This window comes from Epinephelus fuscoguttatus, linkage group LG14, assembly GCF_011397635.1.
Source record: "Epinephelus fuscoguttatus linkage group LG14, E.fuscoguttatus.final_Chr_v1".
NCBI classification, from domain to species: domain Eukaryota; kingdom Metazoa; phylum Chordata; class Actinopteri; order Perciformes; family Serranidae; genus Epinephelus; species Epinephelus fuscoguttatus.
Genome location: NC_064765.1, coordinates 4,326,695 through 4,350,423, shown reverse-complemented (window position 1 = coordinate 4,350,423; position 23,729 = coordinate 4,326,695). Strand labels below are relative to the sequence as shown.

At 42.0% G+C, this 23,729-nt stretch overlaps 1 protein-coding gene across 1 annotated transcript in view; it reads left to right on the top strand.

The window, feature by feature from the left end:
- The window catches only part of ehd4 (EH-domain containing 4), a 52,745-nt gene extending 30,156 nt beyond the window's left edge, over positions 1–22,589 (top strand). Inside the window, exons 4-8 of the mRNA XM_049596127.1 lie at positions 6,776–6,942; positions 7,030–7,163; positions 8,494–8,605; positions 14,237–14,401; positions 16,982–22,589. Of these exons, the coding sequence (XP_049452084.1) occupies positions 6,776–6,942; positions 7,030–7,163; positions 8,494–8,605; positions 14,237–14,401; positions 16,982–17,539 (1,136 nt within the window). The 3' untranslated portion in view covers positions 17,540–22,589. The remainder of the gene's footprint in view (positions 1–6,775; positions 6,943–7,029; positions 7,164–8,493; positions 8,606–14,236; positions 14,402–16,981) is intronic.
- The last annotated feature ends 1,140 nt before the right edge of the window (positions 22,590–23,729 follow it).

The window sequence follows — 23,729 nt, the reverse complement described above, 5'->3', positions numbered from 1 at the left end:
GTGATAGTGACAGCCCCACAGCCAGAAGAACATGTTGCAAATCCACTAACACATTACATCAATTCTCGGATGCATTGTGATGCAGACGACATGATGTTGACAGAACAAAAGAAGTGGAACTCAACTGCAAAGTCAGTGTAGCACCCGGACAGTCTACAGCGCGGACAAGCTGAAGTTAACTTGTATTAATTCATCTTCACAAAAGACAGCGGTTACAGCTTGTTTGAATTTAATGTCTAAATAATTCCATCTGCGAGGTGAAAATGAAGTATGTTGTAAATACTTCCTTACACCATCACCCAGAGACTAACATTAACAAGAGGAGCAGCGATCGGCATGTAAACCAGCTGACCAACACACGCTGCAGCCTTAACCAAACAATCAAACATTTTGATGCATTGATAATCATTTTATTATCGAATCATTACCCTCTGAATCGTAATAGAGTCGAATCGTGAGGTGCCTGCAGATTCCCACCCCTACATATCAGTGTTTCTAAAGTGACGTAGTATATAAGCTGCCTTTGTCATCTGGAGGTGGAGGGGATGGTGGATGGAGTGACACCTGCCAAGCTGCAGATCACTGTTCAAGACAAATAAACAACAAAACCAGTTGTGATTAGGGAGTCATTGCTGTGTTTCTGACAGATATTTGGGCACCAAATGTGGGTGTTTTTAGTGGCCTGGTGCTGTTTGCCAGCTGTGGTGGTGCCAAGAAAAAGACATCACTGTGTTTCCAGCAGGGATTGCGCCTCTAAACTGGGTATTTTCAGCCAAAATAAGATATTTTCTTAACCATAACAAAGTGATTTGACCACATTAGCCACAGCAGTGTTGAAATATGAAGTTTCAACATATCCTCTACATAATTATGTACAAATGTAACGGATCTGTGGTTTGCAGAAACATTTTGTCTGGCTCTCTTTGCCGTTCTTCAGTGAGAGACTGTAAGTCTCCTGTTTGTAGTGTGGACTGCCTGTAGTGAAGCAGTTTGGAGTGTTTTAGGAATTATGTGTTTTTCCTGCATTTCTAACCAGCCCCCATTCATTTACCTCAGGTTTCCTCTGTTGAACTCTGAACACATTTTTTCCAAGACGTAAATACAGTGAGTTTCAGCACTGAGAGGAAGTAGTATTGTTAGACTGAAGGTGTTTCCCTTTGAACGGGAAGTGGAACAAGTTAAGTAATCAGTCGTCAGTTATTAAACCCTGCAGGAGAGTTTTCTGTCTGCGTTCAGCCGGAATGAGCCTCGTAGCTCTGCAGGAAATGTATTTACCACTGGTTCACTCATTAACTGACACAGCATCGTCACATCTCCAGGGACAAACACCTGAACCTGCATGTGTAACGTGAAGCTGAGGAGAGAAGCTGTTCCTCCTCTCAGAGCCGACACCATGAGGCACCTTTAGACATCATTTATTCATGAAGGGACAATTTCAGGCTGGAACACTTCCCAGCGCAGCTGATTCTGCACAACCACAGTAAATCCTGCTTTGCATGGCGAGGTCAAAACTCCAGCAACACTGGTAGAAAAAAAGGGAAACTTAATTGTTAAATGTTTCAGCTTGTGGCCTTCGTCTGGGTCCTCATAAAACACAGTATGAGCATAACAGTGTGAGCAAACACAGCAGCAGGGCGACCATCAAACACTGAGCCTTTAAACGGTCCCATCAAACATACCACACCGATACTGAAACGGCTCAACTCCAACCATTAGATAACGTTAGCCATGTGATGCTAACACTTAGCCCTGTCACTGTGTGTGTTCCCCCATGACGCTGTTTCGCAAGGGCATCATCACTGCATCCTGGGCTTAGCGCCACCCAGGACAACTGTGATTGGTTTAGAGAAACAAAACAAGTCAGTGTTTTTTCTCAGATCTTTCTCAAGTGCTGGCACAGTGCTGTAGATATAGGTCTGGCTACGTGACACTAGTTTCCACATGTTGAACCCACCAACAAACGTCTTTTTTTTTTTTTTTTTTTTTGATTTCCCAATATATACAATCTGCATCATATCGACGTCCTGCATCCACAGAATAAGAACTCACAATACCTGACGACCAAACAAAACATACGTCACACATATAAAACAAAGAAGCTCAACATCTTTCATCATCGATCAGCTGTAACTGGAACAATATGATCAGATCTGATCACTTCATCATCATCATGTCCCACTTGCCGACACTCTAAAAACAAATCTAACGTAGGTTTAAATTTAACTTTTTTTGTATTTCAGCAGTTGCTGTCTTTTCTTTTTTGAACTCTAATATATTTATTTTTCTCCAGCGCAGTCGTGCAGGGAGAGTTGTGGATATTTTTAGTGTTTGAGAAGAAGTTTCTGCTGAAGACAGATTTAATTTTGGTGTGTGTGTTTGGTATGAGAGCAGCTCAGTTAGATGAGGAGGGCGATGCATTAAAACCAGCTGACTCAGTATTTAATCCAGGCTGATATAATCAGGTTAACATGAGAGGAGCCAGCTGCAGCAGGAGGTGTGTCACTGTCCTGTGATCATCATACGACATGATGGCATGAGTGTGTGTGTGTGTGTGTGTGTGTGTTGTGTCCACAAACAGTCAGAGGTGTGTCACCCTGCAGTGATGTTATAAGTGTGAACAGCAGTGCCTCCATGTTGATGTTTAGGTTGAAATCTGATGCAGGAGACATGAGAACACGCCGTAGCATCAAAGATTAATTGATCAAAAATGATTTGAAAGTCTGTTTCTGAAGGAGTGAAGAATTGTGATGTAGTTTAACTTGTTTTAATAATTCTGTCCTGAGCTCTGCAGGACTTGAGACGTTCTTTAATTGACAGATTTTCAGTCCATGTGTTGATTTAAAAAGGTCTGATGTCTCTCTTTTTTTTAAAGATATTTTTTTGGGCATTTTTACCTTTAATGGACAGGACAGTTAAGTGTGAAAGGGGGAGAGAGAGAGGGAGTGACATGCAGCAAAGGGCCACAGGCTGGACTCGAACCTGGGCCGCTGCAGCAACAGCCTTGTACATGGGGCGCCTGCTCTACCACTAAGCCACTGACGGCCAAAAAGGTCTGATGTCTCTGTTTTAAAGCTACAGTTGTCAGACTGCAGTGAAAGTCTGGAGGCTGACGTGTTGCTGTATTAATAAATAAAGCTGCGTGTTTACTGAAGGTGTTTCTGTGCGTGTGTGTTCAGGTACACTGGCTCTATAGTCATGTATGTACACTCCGGCTGGCGTTTGTGTGATTGTAGTGTAAACTGTATTTTAAAGGTGACCTTTAATGCTGTGTTGTCACTATGGGCGACACACACAGCAACAGGCTACAAGTCAATTTCAATGGAAGCTGGTGACGTGAAGCTTCAAACTGACGCTCAACACTGAGGACGGTGTGACGAGCTACAAATCAAAGTTGAGCTGGCTTCAACTTTTTTCAGCACTTCAATGACTCGGTGAAGCATCAACCGATTGTATGGTTTTGTTAGGGATGCATGATAATATCCGACTGTACATGATCATCAGTATCAGCCAATATCAGCTGCTCCATCGGCCCAGTGATGCAGAAGCAACGCTATTCATCTGTAATTAAGAATCCTTGTGTTTTTGTTACATGAAGCCCAGTTCAGACCAGAGATTCATGACGAGACGAGTTGAAACAGACAGCTGGCTGCAATGCTCCTTTCTACAACGTTGTAAAAACCTGCTAGTTGACAGGAAGTGACCACCATGAGACGGCGTATCATCTCTAGTCAACGACTCTCTGTGCTTCTGATCTGTAACGTTGACAGGAAGTGACCACCATGAGACGGCGCATCATCTCTAGTCAACGACTCTCTGTGCTTCTGATCTGTAACGTTGACAGGAAGTGACCACCATGAGACGGCGTATCATCTCTAGTCAGCGACTCTCTGAGCTTCTGATCTGTAACGCTGACAGGAAGTGACCACCATGAGACGGCGCATCATCTCTAGTCAACGACTCTCTGTGCTTCTGATCTGTAACGTTGACAGGAAGTGACCACCATGAGACGGCGTATCATCTCTAGTCAACGACTCTCTGTGCTTCTGATCTGTAACGTTGACAGGAAGTGACCACCATGAGACGGCGTATCATCTCTAGTCAGCGACTCTCTGTGCTTCTGATCTGTAACGCTGACAGGAAGTGACCACCATGAGATGGCGTATCATCTCTAGTCAGCGACTCTCTGAGCTTCTGATCTGTAACGCTGACAGGAAGTGACCACCATGAGACGGCGCATCATCTCTAGTCAACGACTCTCTGTGCTTCTGATCTGTAACGTTGACAGGAAGTGACCACCATGAGACGGCGCATCATCTCTAGTCAACGACTCTCTGTACTTGCGTTCTGATTTGCAGCTTTTTAGACTTATTTTGTGGCTGAATATAATTTGTAGCTTCTTAAAATCTGAATGAGGAAAAAAACTTCCTGAACAATTCACAGTGAAGGAATTCTAACCAGGAGAAGTTTCAGCTGGTTGCAATCTGCAGTCCTCATCACTAGATGCCACTAAATATTCCCAAATCTTCTACACTGGACCTTTAATGAAAGCAAAATGGTTGTTGTCCACTAATGAAAACATAGTTATGAATATTATGTTCCATTTCTGCAAACAGATCCTCCTAAAGCCTACAGTCTGGAGCTTTAAGGTTAAAAAGTGTTACGCAAGTCCCTTTTGTGCTGTTTGTGTCAGTGTGTGTGTGTGTGGCCTGTATGGAGCAAGACTTAATTTTTAAAATCTGGACTCTCAGATGAGACCAGTTTGGATTCACTGATGAGAACATTTTTATTTTCCTTAATCCTGACTCCCATTAAAACTCAACAAAACATAATTACATCACATTTTTTTCTGATGGTTTCACAAACTTATTTCATTCACACCCTACTGTGTGAAACATTTTTATTTTTGTCACATCATGTTACACAGACAGGAGAATGAAAGCAGCAGCAGCAGCTCAGTGTGAACCACTGAGCGTCTGTTTTTAATTTTACATTTTATTCCGCTAACAATTTGCGAAAAGATCTTTGAAATTGTTTGTGGTCTGAAACAACAGGACTCACAGTGAAGGAGAAAACTAGAGTCGATCACAGATAGAAATCTGAGAGGGATTTTCTGCCAGTAGAAAAGTTCTCAAAGCTTTTGTCTCCTTTTAGTTTCCAGTTCAGAGCTGAGTGTCACCCAGTTCTAGAGGAACCACACCCAAACTGCTGCCACATATCACTTTACACACACACACACCCTGACACACACACACACACACATTTAAAGACATAGTATAGCAGCTGTAATGCCGTCAGTGCTCTCTGTCGTCCTTTTCAGATTCACACACTGAATCTGCATGTTTGCATTTTCCTCTCAGAGTGTTGGAAAGCTTCGTGTTCCACCTCCGCAGCTCCCACCATCAGTGTGAGAGATCTGACATTCAGTAATGAATTGAGTCAGAGGGCAGAGGGACGGGCACTGGGACGCCTGCGCTCATATATCAGCTGGTTCTGTTCAGAGTTGGAGGGCGTGTGAATCCTGCAGCTTAGCTGGAGACTTTGATTCCACATGTTGAACTCAGGAGATGTGAGGTGTTGATGCAGTCACTTCCTCTCAACACATGATGAAATATTCTGGTAAACCTTGCGAATTGCTGCGGTTTACTTTTCAGTTTTCTAGAACATTTTTCATTGCGTTGTTGTGATGCAGATAACAGTATCAGCGTGCCTCAGATAATGCCTAAAATGCTGAATCAGGTATGAGTAAGTTGATTCATTTTCTGTAACCGCTAATCCTGGTGGGGGGGCTGGGGCCTATCCCAGCTGACACTGGGTGAGAGGCAGGGTTCACCCTGGACAGGTCAGCAGACTATCACAGGGCTGACACATAGAGACAGACAACCATTCACACTCACATTCACACCTACGGACAATTTAGAGTCACCAATTAACCTGCATGTCTTTGGACTGTGGGAGGAAGCTGGAGCACCTGGAGGAAACCCACGCTGACACGGGGAGAACATGCAAGAATTTATTAATAACCTTTAAAGTAGTTAAACACCCACATAAAAACAGCAGTTTTCCCGTTCTCAGGCACAAACGGCCGTAAATCAAAATTCCTCTTCATCTCTCTGCACAGTGCTATGCAGGCTACCATTGTGCAGTTGCCAATCTGGTAAAGTGAATGATTTGGCCCTGATCACACAGAAACCGCACTGCCGTCTTTTTATATGATGTCACTAGTAAACACTTGCTACACCTTCTTATTGTTTCCAGACAACCACTCCATCACCTCCTGACCCTAACCTCCCTGTGTAATCAATCTACTGCTTACTTGTTTTAGTTATTTTATAATAATCAGTGTGTAGCTGCTGCCATGTTGAGGCAGAGGGTGCTGTCTGTAGCTCTGGTTGAGGGTGAGAGGCTGTCAGCAGATAAACAGAGATCTGTGTGGGTACATGAGACCCTAAAAAAGAGGCTGGATCATGGGGAGTACCACCAGTTGGTCCAGGAGCTTCTCCTCCATCATGGACGTTTCCGGGGATATTTCACGATATGATACATAGCAGTTTGACAACGTGCTCCGTGTAGCTCTGGGTATCCAGCAACCGCTACCACCAGGTTCTCCTTCATTGTTTACCAACTGTAAACTTGTTGTCGTGACCACAGAAGGCCCGCCTCTCAAATAATCTGATTGGATAATGGGATGGGGTTTCATTGGTTAAAGTTATTTGAGTGGATCGTTCCATGTGTTTATACAGACATGATTATGAAAGGGTGAATCTTCTGTCTGCAGGTTATGACTTTGCGGAGGTCCTGCGTTGGTTCGGGGAGCGGGTGGATCGGATCATTCTGCTGTTCGACGCTCACAAACTGGACATTTCAGACGAGTTCTCCGAAGCCATCAAAGCCTTCAAAGGACAAGACGACAAGATCCGAGTCGTCCTCAACAAGGCCGACCAGGTGAGAGGATGAGGATGATTCAAGATGAAGAGCTTCATCACTTTCAGAAAGATAAAATAACCTTTTCCTCCTCACCTGCGCTCTCAGGTGGACACGCAGCAGCTGATGAGAGTGTACGGCGCCCTCATGTGGTCACTGGGAAAAGTGATCAACACTCCAGAGGTGGTGAGAGTTTATCTGGGATCCTTCTGGGCCAAACCCCTGCAGAACACCGAGAACAGGTCAGATATTCATTCATTCATTCATTCATTCATTCATTCATTTAAACCCCTGCAGAACACCGAGAACAGGTCAGATATTCATTCATTCATTCATTCATTCATTCATTCATTCATTCATTCATTCATTCATTCATTCATTTAAACCCCTGCAGAACACAGAAAACAGGTCATTCATTCATTCATTCATTCATTCATTCATTCAAACCCCTGCACAGCATAGAGAAAAGGTCATTTATTCATTTGTTCATTCATTCATTCAAACTCCTGTACAACACCAAGAACAGGTCTGATAGTCATTCAGCCATACATTGGTTCATTCATTCAAACCCCTGCAGAACACTGAGAACAGTTCCCATATTTATTCATTCATTCATTCAAACCCCTGCAGAATACTGAGAACAGGTCAGACATTCATTCATTCATTCATTCATTCAGACCCCTGCAGAACACCAAAAACAGGTCAGATATTCGTTTGTTTGTTTGTTCGTTCATTAAACCCTGCAGAACACAGAGAACAGGTCATTCATTCGTTCATTCATTCGTTCATTCATTCATTCAGACCCCTGCAGAACACAGAGAACAGGTCATTCGTTCATTCATTCATTCATTCAAACCCCTGCAGAACACCAAGGAGAGGTCAGATAATCATTCAGTCATTCATTCATTCAAACCCCTGCAGAACACCAACAGGTCAGATAATCACTCATTCATTCATTTATTCATTCATTCAAACCCCTGCACAGCACAGAGAAAAGGTCATTCATTCATTTGTTCATTCATTCATTCATTCAAACCCCTGCACAACACCGAGAACGGGTCTGATAGTTATTCAGTCATATATTCGTTCATTCATTTAAACCCCTGCAGAACACTGAGAACAGGTCAGACATTTATTCATTCATTCATTCATTCATTCATTCAAACCCCCTGCAGAACACCAAAAACAGGTCAGATATTCGTTTGTTCGTTCGATGGATCATTAAACCCCTGCAGAACACTGAGAACAGGTCATTCATTCATTCATTCATTCATTCATTCATTCATCCATTCATTCATTCAAACCCCTACAGAACACAGAGAACAGGTCAGATTTCACTCACTCACTCATTTATTCATTCAATCAGTCAGTCATTTATTTAAACCACTGCAGAACATCAGGTCAGATATTCATTCAGTGTTTTGTTCATTCATTCAATATTAATATATTCTTTGAACTGTTTTATTTATTAATTACTTCATTCATTCATTAATTTGGATGCCTGCTGTGCAACAGCAAGGCAACTATACATAATCCTGCACATTTATACTTATTCATTCATTCACTCCTCAGGCGTCTGTTTGAGGCGGAGTCTCAGGACCTCTTCAGGGACATCCAGAGTCTCCCGAGAAACGCAGCACTCCGTAAACTCAACGACCTCATCAAGAGAGCGAGGCTGGCCAAGGTGAGACAGGAAGTGACACGTTGTGTTTGGAGTTAACACGGAGACCTGCTGAGTTTTGATTGGTCCTGGAATTCTGGGAATATCCTGGAATGTTTGGCTGTGTTTCAGAGACAGAAAGAAAGTCAGGAAATTTGATCACTCTCATGAGATGGAAGTTTGAAGGGAGTGTTTGTGTTTTCTCAGGAGTCAGCAGAGAGGTCCTGGATGCTGTTAGCTTAGCTTAGCGCAGAGACAGGAAGTGGGGAAAAATACCATAGTAACAGACTTTACTCTAAATCAGTTTCAGTAGCTCTCGTTTTACTCTGAAGAGGAACTAGTTCTTCTGTCTGAGGATCAGAAACAAAAGTGAGGTTATATTTAATGTCAGAGTGGAAAATGAAGGTCAGACTTCTGTGGTGACCTCAGAGACGCTTCATTCAGACTGATCCTGGAGCTGTCCTCAGAATGAACACATGAATGTTCCGCTGTTCTTTTTTAAACCCTCTGAGGAGGGAAGGAAGGTCGAGCTAATAAATCAGAGGTCAGTTTGAAAGCTGTGGAACCTGAAGGTGCTCCGTCAGTCTGACAGTGTTTGAAGTTCAGAGGGTGGAGCTGAATGTCTCTGTTGTTCGACTTCCTCCAGGAAAAACCTTCTTTCTTTCATGTTTCAAAGAAACGTCAGGAGTGATGCTTGTTTTCAGCTCAAAGATATTTAGCGCTTACCTCACCTCCTCTACCTCCTTTACTTCCTTTACTCCTTGCTCCCTTCACGTGTTTTACAAACTTAACCTCTGTCTCTTTTACTTTACTGCACCTTCTTTATGTTCTTAACCTCCTTCAGTCACTCCACCTCCGTCAACGTTTACTTTCTTCACTTTTCATGCCTCCGTGCCGGTGATACCGATGGCTGGAGGCATTATGTTTTCGGGTTGTCCGTCCATCTGTCCTATCCATTCTCATGAAGGCGGTATGTCAAGAACACCCTGAGGACATTTCTTTAGATTTGGCACAAACATCCACTTCGAATCAAGGATGAATTGATTTGTTTTTGGCAGTCACATGTCAAAGGTCAAGGTCACTGTGACCTTGCATCAGTCTCATCCTCTGACTCATCTCACTCTTGTCCGTCTCTTTCTTGTGAACACAATTTCCCAAGAACACCTTGAATTTTTCCGAATTCCCTCAAGGATGAACTGAGTAGATTTTGGTGGTCAAAGATCAAGGTCACCGTGACCTTGCATTCACCTCATTCTCTAAAACAGAAAATCTCAAGAACATTTTGGAGCGAATTCCCTTGAATTTGGCACAAACATCCACTTTGAGACATGGATTAACTGATTAGAAGAGGCGAAGGTCACTTTGACTTTGCATACATCTCATTTGACACAGACCTCTGACTTTTGACGCTCAAGGTTGACACAGACGACCACTTGGACTCAACAATGAACAATAAGAATTTGGTATTCAAAGGTCAAGGTCACTGTGACCTTGTGCATGTCTCATTTTTGAACACGATATCTCAAGAACGCCTCAAGGGAATTTCTTTAGATTTGAAATGAATGTCCACACGGTCTCAAAAATGATTTGACTAGAATTTGGTGGTCAAAGTTCAAGGTCACTCTTACCTTGTGAACACAGTACCTCAAGAACATCTTGACAGAATTAACTCAAATTTGGCTCAAACATCCATGTAAACTCGAGGTTGAACTGAGGCATACAGTTTCTAATTCTACTTTCCTCCTTCACTTTCTTTTTATCTCCTCTGCTTAATCTACCACCATTTACTTTAGTCTTAAAGCTCAGTGAGTCAGTGGAGTGTTGGACTAAAAGGAAAAGCCTCTTGTGTTTCACGTCATTTTGTATGTGTTTTTTTTTTCCCCTGAAAATTAACTGGTTAGTTACTGGTTTACAGGAGTCGGGCTGTTATGAGCAAAATGAACCAAAACAGACATCACTAGCCCTAACAGAGAACGTAGTACTCTGTGGTTCTGTGATCTGTTAATCTGTCTGTAAGAGGAGTAACTTTTGTCCATATTTCACCCTCATTTATTTTAATTACAAACACAGACGACGTTGAAAAGCATTCATCATGTGTGAATTAGCAGCCTTGTTGTTAATGATTGTTTGTTGTTTCCTGTTCTGAAGGACTTCTTGTTTGTCTGCTGGGTGGAGTTAATGAGAGCGCTGAGAGTATTTAATCAGCCTGGAGCTGCCTGGTGTTTCCGCTGTGGGATCAGTTGGATGTGATCAGTGAGTGTGTCGATGCTGTGTGAATGAAGCAGACACAGATGTGAGGGATAAAGTCAGTGTAAGAGCCCGGTTATTATTATTGAGCCTATTATTATTCAGCAGGTTTCAGTTCTGGATGTAAAGAACACTTTTTGGCCGCGGTCCATCAGCAGCTGATGATTGTTTTCTCTGCAGAGTTCATGTTCTCAGAGGGAAGTCCGACACGGTCTGATGCATTCAGACCAGTTTTATCAGGTTTCCTGCAGTTTCCTATATATTCCACCTTTTCCACTGCAGGAACTTTATGTAACACGACACTTTTTCATTCTCGCCAGTTCTGCTTTTGTTTCTCTGTTTGCCTTGTGAACCAGATCCTGGAGCTACATGTGGGCTCAGGTGCAGGTTTAGCGTCTCAGTGGTGTGATCTGTTTGTGGTGTAAAGTAAAACTGAACAGCATGACAGCAGACATGTGATCTTAACATGAAGTTAAACTGCTGGAACTGCAGGAAGCGATTTTATAAGTGACATATTTATGAAAAGTTATTTGGTAACTATGGTTTTTATCCCCGGGGTAAAGAGCCATTAAAGCAGAGGTGTGTTCCGTCATTTATCGGCTCAATAAACTCATCAGGTTCAGTAGCAGCATCAACATTTGTTTTTAATGTGTTTGCAGTCCTGGAAAAACCTGGAAGAATCATAAAATTAGTATAAATCTTTGAAAGTTTTGGAAAAGTCATGGGATTTATTTGTGTGTAATGAAACTGTTAGCGTAATCTTCTGTGGATAACCTAATATAAGAGCAAATTTATAAAAATTTAAACGTAATATGCGTCAGTGTGTGATAATGTTTTGTTTACCATCACATACATTTCTTCATTATCTCCCCACATTCCGTCTCTCCCTTCGTGAAATTTTCTGGTTAGAGTTTGAATCTGATATGTTTGAAAAGTGCCAGGCAAGAAGGGCAAAAAAAAAAAAAAAAAAAAAATTTAGGGTCCTTGAAAAATTATGTTTTGTTTTTTTTTTTTTTTTAAATTTTGTCCATGAAAATGTGTCTGAACCCTGTGTCTCAGCCATGTCACAGAGACACAGGTTTGGTTTGTTCTGTTAACACACAGCTGCACGATATGACGAAGATATGTGATCATGGTGAATATCGGGATAACGATATCACCTGCAAGAAACATTATATTGTATGATATACACAGATCAGCAGTTTGATCCCTGGCTATATTTGAGCAAGATACTGAACCCCAAATTGCTCTCAGTGGCTGTTCCATCGGTGTGTCACTGCGTGTGAATGGTTGCTGAATAGCTGGTGGCACCATGGTAGCCTTGGCCACCTGTCAGTACGTTTACATGGACAGTTTAATTCCACTTTTAATCGGAATGAAAGGCCATTCTGATTAAAAGTGGTCATGTAAACGGTCATTCCGATTGAAAATTAAATCCGATTAAAGGGGGTGGTTTATTCCGATTGTCATTCCAAATGAAAGAATTTTGTGTGCACGTATACACTCGTTCCTCTTTAAGTTCATTCCGGTCTTTCTGCACATGCTTGTTTCCTTGCCCTTTTGGCGCAATGACGTATATAGTGCGCATAGCAACGGGCTGAGATACAGCAGTCGGACTCGTTGCACTCACCAGTTTCCATTCGCCACAGCACGGTCTTCTGCCTCCCTTCTCCTCCTCAACAGATGAAGCATTAGCAGAACAAGGTTGTTGTCGTACCGCTGCTTCAAGAATATAAGCAAAACACGCCTGAAAAACGCACTAAGAACGGCGTCGTCAAGCATCTTGTTATCCGGAGCGAGGACTACAGTGTTTTCTTCCGGTAAACGTAAATACACAACATCCGCCTCGCCCCCTATCCAATCAGAAACCTTCCCTGCCCCAAACCTTGCGCAGACCTGAATAAAGGCGATGTCAACATGGATTTGTTGTTCACAGTGTAGCTTTATCAGGGAAACAACAGGGTGCATCCTGTGACATGTCGATAGTGACTTTACTGCTTCCTTCCTGGTGGCGCCTGGGGGAAGGTCAAAAACATTTTCTGTTGCCCGCGGGACAACAGGACGCTGTTAGTCTGGAGTCCTGCTTTTCAGCCTGCGTAAAACTGATGTGACACAAGAGAAAAACATCTTCCACTGCCATTGGTGAAGGTTATTTTATTTGCTGATAGGCTGATGGCAGTCAACAAGGCGGATATCGGCCAGTAATGATGTTCAGCCAATAATCTGGTGCATCCCTCGTTCTGTGTCAAGTCTCACAGTTGGGGTAGTTTGGATGAACAAGCAAAGATTTCTCCACATTTCTCTCATGATTGTGAAGTTTTGTCTCGGGCAGAATCGCTGCGTCTCGAGGGACCGTCCTCTCGGGGTTCTTGGTTGCAGCTCCCAGTCCCACACTGGTTTATAATGGGATGTTCCTGCGGTGTATAAAGAACAGCTCTTATTCACATCTGCTGAAACCTTTTGGTAAACAAATGGTTTATTTTTTGCCAGACTTATTGACTCCTCCGACCGTTGGCTCGTCTGTCAGAGCATATTTTTGTTCTTCCTCCCTCGATTAAATATTGATTAATGACACTGATGTACTCAGAAATTCGGTGACCTCACTCCATCCATTTGTACCCCCTCCCTCCTTTCCTTCCTTCCTTCCACCTCCCATAATGCTGTTGGCCAGTGTGAAGGATCAGAGGGTCTCTGCTCTCCTGCATTCCTTCCTCCTCCTGCTCCTCCTCCTCCTCCTCCTCCTCCTCAGTGTAGTTTACCTTCTGACCCTGCGCCGTTCAGTCTCCTGCTGTTCTGCTTCACTCTTGAAACTCCTCCTTCATCACTGTCATCCAGACTTAAGATTATGTTTCTATTCAAGGAAGCAAAAACCTTTTTCCTTTTTATAATTTAGTCTTTCGTCGAGCATTTTAACCCACTGAGACAAAATTATGAGATACTTCAGTGGTGGAACGTGAAAACACCTCTGTAGTGACAAACACAGATAAATCACAGTCAGTTCATTAGTTAAAATATATAACGTTTTAAAATGTTAAATGTCTTTGTCCCTGTTTCTGTTTGAGTGTACCTGTCCTCTGTCTCTGTTGACTTCAGTCTTCCTGTCTCAGCTGTGTGATTGAGGAAACTGATGTATAAACAGCGCTGTTGTTGGACGAAGCTCAGCGGAGGTCTGACTGCAGGCTGTGTGTGTTCGTGTGTGTGTGTGTGTAGCCTTCCCTTTCGAGGAACTGTTGTCTGAGCTGGAAGAGAAAAATGTTAACGGTTGTAAAAATTGTGCGGCTGTTCCTTTAAACACAGCAGCTGATTCTGGTTGATATTTTGTGAGTTATATTGATGTGCTTTCTGCAGCCTTTGTGACCGACAGCTAACACTCTTCTTCTTCTGTTGCCTCTGCTGTCGTTCCTGCAGGTGCACGCTTACATCATCAGCTACCTGAAGAAGGAGATGCCATCTCTGTTCGGGCGGGAGAAGAAGAAGGAGGAGCTGATCATGAGGCTGCCGGAGATCTACACCATCCTGCAGAGAGAGCATCACATCAGCCCCGGGGACTTCCCCAACGTCGCCAAGATGCAGGTACCAACAAACAAACAGGAAGTGACGTCAGGGCTGCAGAATCACAGTTTACACAAAAATCATACAGACAGAATAAAGACATAAGAGGAAGATTTGAGGATCATGGGGAGTACCACCAGTTGGTCCAGGAGCTTCTCCTCCATCATGGATGTTTCCAGGCATAATTTAGGACGACTCAGGGGCAGTTTGACAACCTGCTGTGTATCGTCGGGTCGTATAGCAACCACTACCACCAGTTTCTCCTCCATTGTTTACCAACTGTAAACTTGTTGTCGTGACCACCACAGAAGGCCCGCCTCTCAAATAATCCGATTGGACGATGGAAAAGAGATGACCAAAAAAAAAAAGATGATGTGGGGCGTTTTTCTGCTCTGAGTTGAAGCTTTTTCAACTTGAGGAGTTCAGAGCACTCCGGTGAAAACGCCAGGCGCCTAGAGCAAAGAAACACGAGGTGCATCGAAAATACAGCGAGCAAAAAGTCAATGTCCTTATCTAGAGTCAGTATTTGGTTTCACTGTTCTGGGTTATCGTAGAAACGCGGCGATCTCCGTGGACGAGAACCCGCTCCCCTATTTAGATATAAACGGCTCACTCTAAGGCTCATGTCTAAATCCGACACACTGGACCTCTTAAAGGAAAGATTATGAATGCAGGACTTCAACTTGCGGTATTTGTACTTTTACTTAAATAAAAGATCTGAGTACTTCTTCCACCATCAGCTCTCACAGAGGCGTGGATGATGTCGATGTTAAAATGATCAGTTGTGCAGCTTTACATCACGTCAGTCCGTCTGAACACAAACAAACAGTCTGAGAACAAACTGATCTTCAGATGATGTTAAACACTGTCGCACTGAAGGGACGTGAGCTCTCTGCAGCTGGTCTGTCAGGAGATGCTACACTGCAGGTGTGTGTGTGTGTGTGTTCGTTCCTCAGCTACACTTGTATTATTTGGATTATTGGCGAGAGAGCATGTTTCAGATTTTTAAGTTCCCTGGTGAGACGTGTACTCTCATGACACACTCACACACACATAAACATGCTCTGACACGTGTTGTGTAGTGTCTGGACTCACGTGTGTGAGTGTGTGTGTTGTTGTTGTTGAGAGGTCAGAGGTCAGAGGAGGACACTGTGTCCAGCTGCAGAGAGCAGGAGGTTTGACTCTCAGCTCGGTTCAGTCTGACCTGCAGTGATGGAAGAAGTGTTCAGATCTGTCACTGCAGTTAAAGTACAAATACCACACTGTGAACATACTCCACTACATGTAATAAGTCCTGCATTCATTTGCTACTCAAGTAAAAGTATTTACCAACAAAAGTACTTAAAGTAAAGGTAAGTATGTTGCAGTAAACGGTTCCATGCTGTCAGTTTGTCCCTATTTTATGTGATGCTTTTGGATTAATATTCCGGCTGCATCAATGTGTATGTTGCATTTTACTGCTGTAGATATTTAATCTTGTGCTAATATTTAATTAGTTGATATATTTTCTTTTTATAATCTGAATCTGAAATGTAACTAAAACCATCAGACAAATGTACTGCAGGAAAATGTACAATATTCCCTCTGAGACATGGTGGAGGATCAGAAGTATAAAGCAGCAGAAAATGGAAATACTCAAGTACTGTACTTTGAATTTGTGCTTCTGTACAATACTCGAGTAAATGTACTTTGTTAAATTCCACCACTGAGTGTCAGGTTACATTCAAGGTTTCAGCCAATCAGCTTTGTTCACCTGTGACATCATCCTGCTGTGACCTGCAGGACACATTTTATTAACTGACTTTAGTTTTGATGTTTGTTGGTTTGTCTTTGTTTTTGTCGCCATCTGTCAGTGAAGAAAAGGAACTGCAACAAACAATCAACACTTGAATGATGATACAAATAAAACACTTTTCCTTATAGAGGTCCAATAATGGAGGTGACTCATTGTAAAGTTAAAGACTGAAGTGATAAAACTGATCACGTTTCCTAGTTTGAAAAGACATTTAAGTCATTTTTACAATTAATATAAGATTCACACATTTTTTATTTGATAACATGAAGAACCAAGTCAATATTATTTTTATGAAACGCACGTCTTGTGATTCTAAATGAGATTCTCAATGTTATTATTTTTATTTTTATTGTTAAGCATTACATACATTTCAGTACAATACAGTTAGAGCTGCAACATTCAACAGAAACAGAAGAGGATCCATTTGATTTCCATATCAAAAACAGATTGAGTTCCTTTGAAACTTTATCCCAGAAACTAAGTATCAGAGGGCAGCACCAGGTGCAGTGTAAATAAGATCTAACCTCTTTCTTGGAGAGATCTCAGGATAAAAAGTGTTAAGTGACCGGAGGGTGCGCTGTAATCTGTGCAGGATCCTGTGCTGACTCTCTGTTAGCCTGCTGCACAGAAAGATTTTCCATGACTTCCCATTTCTAATATGTGACATTGTTTTTATGTGAAACTCTGCCCTCTGGACCAGGACTCCCTGTAAGAAGACATCTTGAATCTTGAATCTTGAAGTTTGACCCTCCTGGATAGATAAATAAATAAATAAATAAATAATATTTGTGTGTGTTCCCCTACAGGACATGTTGCAGCACTACGACTTCAGTAAGTTCCCGTCTCTGAAGATGAAGCTGATCGAGTCAGTGGATAAGATGTTGGCCACAAAGATCGCCGTTCTGATGTCGATGATCCGGGAGGAAGAGTCCAAGCAGCCACCGGCAATGGTGTCGGGTGGTGCCTTCGAGGGTTCCCAGGACGGGCCCTTCGGTCAGGGCTACGGTGAGGGCATCAGCGCCGGGGCTGACGCCGAGGACTGGATCGTCAGCCGCGAGAAGCACCGCTACGACGAGATCTTCTACATGCTGATGCCCGTCAATGGCAAGATCACTGGTGTCAATGCCAAGAAAGAGATGATGAACTCGCGGCTGCCCAACACCGTGCTGGGGAAGATCTGGAAGCTTGCCGACTGCGACCGGGATGGCATGCTGGACGACGAGGAGTTCGCCCTCGCCCAGCACCTCATCAAGATCAAGCTGGAGGGCTACGAGCTGCCCAACGAGCTGCCCGACCACCTGGTGCCCCCGGCTCACCGCAAAAACCCCATCGCAGATACCCTGTACAACCACAGCGAGGACTAGAGCGCCAACATGGGCGCTGGGCTAACAAGAGACTGACTGAGCTGAGAGGAAGTCCAAATGTACAAAGTCACCAACGCTTCTGCTGCTGATGTTCAGCAAACTGACAGAAAGTCACAGTTTAGGATTTCCACAATCGAGGAGCTCGACGATCTTCAACCATCGACTCAACCGCTGATCTCACCTTTAAATAAACCGCCCAGCAACAAACAAACTGAGGAAGTCAAATATTATACGCTTTTATTTTGGTAAGATTTTATATACTGTACAATTCAGCTGATTTAAATTCACCAAACAAGAAAAAAATAGCTTTGTATTTTACTAACCCTGCTTTAAACTGGATGCTTTTATTTTGAAAGAGGATTGTTTTAAAGATATTTCCTTATATTTAACTTCCTGTCTTAATTTTCCTTCATTCTCCACTTCAGTTTGTCTAAATGACACAATATGTGAGCGGCCGATAAGAATCATGTCCTTGAATTTACTGATTCATAAGAACATTTCTGACCTTCAGAATAAAAGTGGTAGAGGGTTCGGTTGTGGGTTTTTTGTTGTTTTTTTGTTGTTGTTTTAAAATCATTGAAAACAGACAGTATAGTTTAATTTTTTCCAGCCTGACATTTCAGCGCTACTCTAAATTAGCCTTTTTATTTCTACAGCATTATGTTTCCCTGCTTTTATTCTGAAGGCCAGATGCGCCAGATTCCAGAAGCTTTACTCTAAACATGAGAACTCGCAGGCTTCGTAGATCCTCGTCTTCATCACTGTGAAATATTTGCCTTCACACTCCCTCCCTCTCTGCGGAGATGAATCAGCTGATTAAACATTAATGAGGCTGATTAGCAGTCGTTGCCGAGGACAACAGATGGATCAGATTTCAGTCTTTATATTCAGGTTCAACTCAATAACAGAGATTCAGGAGCTGAGAGCTTCTTCACTTCCTTCCTCCAACTTTTTACATCCAGTCAGTTTTAGTTTGCAGGCAGATGTTTGTTGGCACATGGAGACAAATAATAATATGAATCCATCATCACTAAAGTACCAGCTGTTTCCAAAATGACTCCAAACTACATTACCCATCAGGCTGCTGAAGCTGTTCACAGTTGTGCTCTAACAACATTTAAAATGAGAACCAGCTTCATGGCACTGAAACCCAGAGTTAACCCCGACGTTACCTCCCTAACTCCAAATCCTGATTTATAGTCCAGGCCTTAGATCTGTTTATGTTAGAGAGGAGGAGGAGGAGGATGATTCAGCTCCTGGTGAAAACCTCATGACCAATTAACACTCAAAGAATATTAATCAGAAATTTCATCTGGTTGCAAACTGTAATCCTCCCCACCAAATCCCCCTAAATCTGACACACTGTCCCTGTAGCAAATGCAAGGAAATTATTTCCAACATTGTTTTATTATACACTCTTTCATCTAACTCAAAAAATCCCTCATTAAAAATTGATGTCTTTTGCAATGTGTTTTTCGTACAAGTTGACATGAAAATGATGATGGAAAAAAAACAACAATAAATTGCCTTAAATTAATCTCTGAATAAATCACTTCAGTCCCTGACAGTCTACGCAGACACATATAGAGTTTGTAGTTTAAAGAAAATGTTGAATATTTAAATATTTTATTTACATTTTCAATATTAAAATCGCAAAGAAAAAACAACAACATTTTGTCACTAAAAATATTGTCGTGTTTTAACCAGCAAATATTAAATGATTTTAAGAAATGGGTAAAACAGTTACTCAATTATCAGAATTTATTCATTATGTCTGATGCAGGTGGACTGAAATCCTTCAGAATAAAAGGTGTGTCTGTGATGTCACAGGTGTTGAGGTCACATGATCACAAAAATCTAAAAATCATCAAGTCGGAGAAACAAAAAAAATCCTGACTCGTCTTTATGTCCACGTTTCAGAGCAGTAAACAGTCACTGAGGAGTTCAGATGCATGACGAAGGGTCCAGGAGGTCGTCAGAGGTCAAAGTTCACAGTCTGTCCTGTTTAAACAGCTCACTGTCAGGACGAGATGACGCTCGCTCAGCCGCCGTTAACTCGTCCCGTGGGACAGACGATGTCCTGAAATGCATCTCTGTGTTTCCTCACATTGTAAACGGCAGCAGAGACGAGGAGAGACACTGACCTTTGACCTCTGACCTCAGGAGGCTTTCTTCCTGGTGGAGACCATGGAAACGATTTAAGCCTTTTTATTTATGGATTTCAAAAACAAAAAACTAACTAACATGTTAAAGAGAGCATTCTTCTTTCCAACATGGCCCCAAGATGTTAAAAACCAAGACAGTTAAATACACTATGTGGACACTTGAATACAGCAAAACCATGTGCATTAAACAGCTGCTGGTTTCAGTCTCTCCTCCACCAGGTGTTGAACCTGCTGCAGGTATTTGTTCCCATTCAAACCAGTCCAAACTGGGAGAGTCATTTGTTTATGCAGCTGGCTTTGTGCACGTGAACAAATCAACTGTATAATAAAGTATGTGACCAGGGGTGTCCAAATACTTTTGGCCATGCAGTCTGCATATAAAAGGCATGTTCGACCCAAACACAGTCTCTCCAACAGAATGAGAATCTGTGTGGCGGTACCCGAAATTCAGAGGTTTTTGGGAGTCTGTGAACGCAGCACAGGCGGAACTTTTCATGAGGTTTCCAAAGCACTTCTTCCCTTCACATCCTGCTGTTGTCAGAACCTAAAGTGGCCTTTGTTTTTTCCTAATTTGATCGATCATAACGGCCATAAACTGCTCAAATCATAGGTATCTGGGCTGTGTTGGTAGTCTTTGCCTCCAGTTGCCTGCCCTCCATCTGGATAGCACACTGATGTGTGACATCATGTGCAAAGAAACTAGTAGCACTGTATGTTATCCAAATATGTTTGTCCAGTTATGTGTTGTCATGCACCGATGTTTTTGCACGAATAAGTAAAGTTATTTCGAGTGTTTCGAGTGCCTGAAGTAACACCATGAAAATCTTGTATGTAGAAAGCTAGTTAGCCGAACATGCTAATGTTAGCATCTTACATCAGAGCAGATAAATACTGTTTAATTAATTCCGCACACTTTTCCTCTTGTGTTTTAGGAAAGTTTAAAAGTGACGACTACAAATTAGCATGCTTTTGAACCCTTAATTAGTCCAAAGACCGTCATGCCTAGTAACGGCTGCTAAGCTGTTCAAGGCGGGAATTTCACACTGTTATTCCGCCTTGCTGCTCGGTATAAAATGTACAAGTGCTGAATGTGGCAACAGAGTTGTCTCGCCTTTAAGCTGACATCGGAGGTGGTAACACTGCTGAAACAATGTCTGTATAAACAGGATAGTCAGCAGAACGGGATCATGGGTGGCGCAGGTGTGACATTTTGATAGAGTTATGTACGCGAACCATTGCGGGAAACTTAAAAAGTAGCTGATAGCAGTTAGCAGCTAAATCAAAGAAGTAGAACAGCAGCCGCAAATGTCCACAAATTGGGAAAACACTGAGGTCCAGGAGCGCCTTACCCCCAGAGCAGAGGATGAGATCAGCTGCCTTATAACAGGGATGATAAATTATTGTTATTGCCATGTTACGCTATTGTTATTGTGTCCAAAGCACTGCCGACATCTATGTTATAAATCACCCCCGTCACGCCTCTTTTGCTTCCACGATGCTAGCATGTTGTCTAAAATTGCACACTGGAGCGGAATGATGCCGCTGTTGTTTGGTTCTGCGTAAAAATGCAAAGGCAGCATAAAGAAAGGACTTTGTAGCGGCACTTTAGCGCCATCTCTGTGTAACTAGAGCTACTGTAAGAGGGGTTTTTACCTGCCAACCGAGAGACGAAACATTGTCAGTTTGGGGTCAAAAAAGGATGAAACGAGTCGATGAAAGCAACAAAAGTAGCCGTGAATCATCTGTCTCTGAATGTGCCTTTAATCACAACACAGAGTTTGTTCTGCCATCGACCACAGATCCAGATATTAGCTGCAAGATGAAGACATTATGAACCCCTCAACATGTATTTAGACTGAATGTGAAGCTTGTATCTGCATTATTTGCATACATTTGATCACTGGAGTGTTTTTTGAGTCCACCCAGCTCACAACGTACGCACCAACTGCGAGTTTTTTTCCTCCACTTTCTTAACGTACTTACAATGAACTCGAGTCATTGACACTCTTTCAACGTGCCGGTTGGACCAGATTCTTGTCTTTGTGTTGACTTTATACAGCCTGCCTCTAAAATTAGCTTCGTGTTCAGTCTAGACTAACTTTTAGCACTAAAAACAAACTGTACACATGCTAATAAACTTGCTTCCAAAGTAACTCCAATTTCAAAGCTGTATTTGCACGCTGCCCCGTCAGTGCCTGTTCATTTCAAAGCCTTTCAGAATAACGAGAGGTTTCTAGCGTGAGTTTAGTGGAAACTTTTCCACAGCAGCACCTCTTCATTTCAGCTTGAGAAGAAGCTTCTTTGCAAAGCTTTAATCTGTCAGTGCCTTTTTCAGTTTTGACGCCCTCTCTTCTCATGACGGGACAGCTGCGTCCTCGAGGATTCAGCAGCCGGGCGGCTTCTGTTCAGTGCCTTCAACTTGCAAAGAAACACAAGCAGAGAGTAAAGTTTCTAGTTTTGAATCTTGCAGCTCCACGTCTTTTTGCATTTCATCTGTCCATGTGAGAACATCTGTAAAGCATCTCTGTCCCTGATTAAATGTCTGTAACATGCAACATTTTAGTGCATTAAAATGTAAAATCTGCTTTCTGGTGGTTTCAGGAGCCTCCACAGAGTGGGAAGATTCAGTTTCTAATGTGTCCTGTGTGTAAAGATGCGACTCTCAGTCAGAATGTACGTTCAATGAAAAGCTCTAAATCTAAATCTTCATTTATCTGAAATGTAAAAGTTTTTATTTTTGTGATTTCAATATATTTTGTATTCTTGATGTGTGAACATGTTACTGATCAGAGGTCTGTTACTGTGCTCTGATGATGTCCAACTGATGATGTCATCCTGTCAGCAGAGGTGGAGACAAATAAAGTTTATTCTACACATGTACCCAACACGTTGTGGTTAGAGTTAATTTGTATTTACTTTTTCCAGTGTTTTTCTTCCACCATGTTCATCCAGCAGCTGAGTTACGTTTGGACTCAAATTTTACATCAAAACTTTACAATAATCTCTAAAAATATGAAGTTATTTCTTTTTTGCAAAAGTTAAATTAGCTTTGACATTTAATTCTTTGAAACCTGAGATAATTGGCTTGATTTCTTTAAAAAAAAAAAAAAAAAAAAAAAAGATTTTAAAAAAAGAAATGAATTTTTTTTTAATAATTTTCTAACTGTATTTGTTTTTTGCAATTTCTGGAACTTTTTTTTATGAAGTTGCTCATTGCCTTTTTCCCATGTCGTTAAAAGAAATTGCACCAATCTGTTAAGCATTCAAAGGTTTACATACTTTTGAAAGGCATCTGAAAGCAGCACAAGAAAAGTGATGTCGCCCCTGTTTTCAGAGGGTTAAAGAAAGAGTTTTAATTTGTTGCTGTTGTCTGTGGTGTCCAATTTTTAAACTGCAACAGCTGTGATTTTTAATTACAATTCACATCATGAATACTGTCTGCTTCTTCCTGAGGTGTAGATGCTCAAATCAGTCTCAGTCTTGTGTCCGTGTGGTGAGTACAGAGTTTGATTCGTCTCTTTTGCATCTCAAACATATAAAAACTATAAATTAATGGACAAAGTTTAAGAACTTCAAGCAGGAATCGACCAATGATACAGTTTCTCTATAAAGAAGAACTTAAAGAGGAAGTTAACAAGTTACTGTTTGAAGAGAAACTAAAAGGGTAAGTTTGGTAGTTTTTAACCTGGAACCTATTTTCTTATGAACAACAATTGCTGAAATTCGTCCAGTATTGAGTGAGCAGCAGTAAAACAGGCTGCTGTGTAACCACTCATGTCGACAACATCAATGTACGTCCACTGAAAGTGTTTGTTTTTGTCACTGACAGGCTCAGATAATTAGGATCCCTACAGAGATAGAGCTTTGTGTTTAAGAGTAAGATCCTTTTTGTTTGACCACAAGCAACCCTGACATCACCGTCACCAAACCCACCAGACTCCATTTAATGCAGTTGTGCGGGACTTTACGTTTTTGTTGACTATAGCGCCCCCTTTGGTCGAAGCAGTTGCGGTATATTCTCTAAA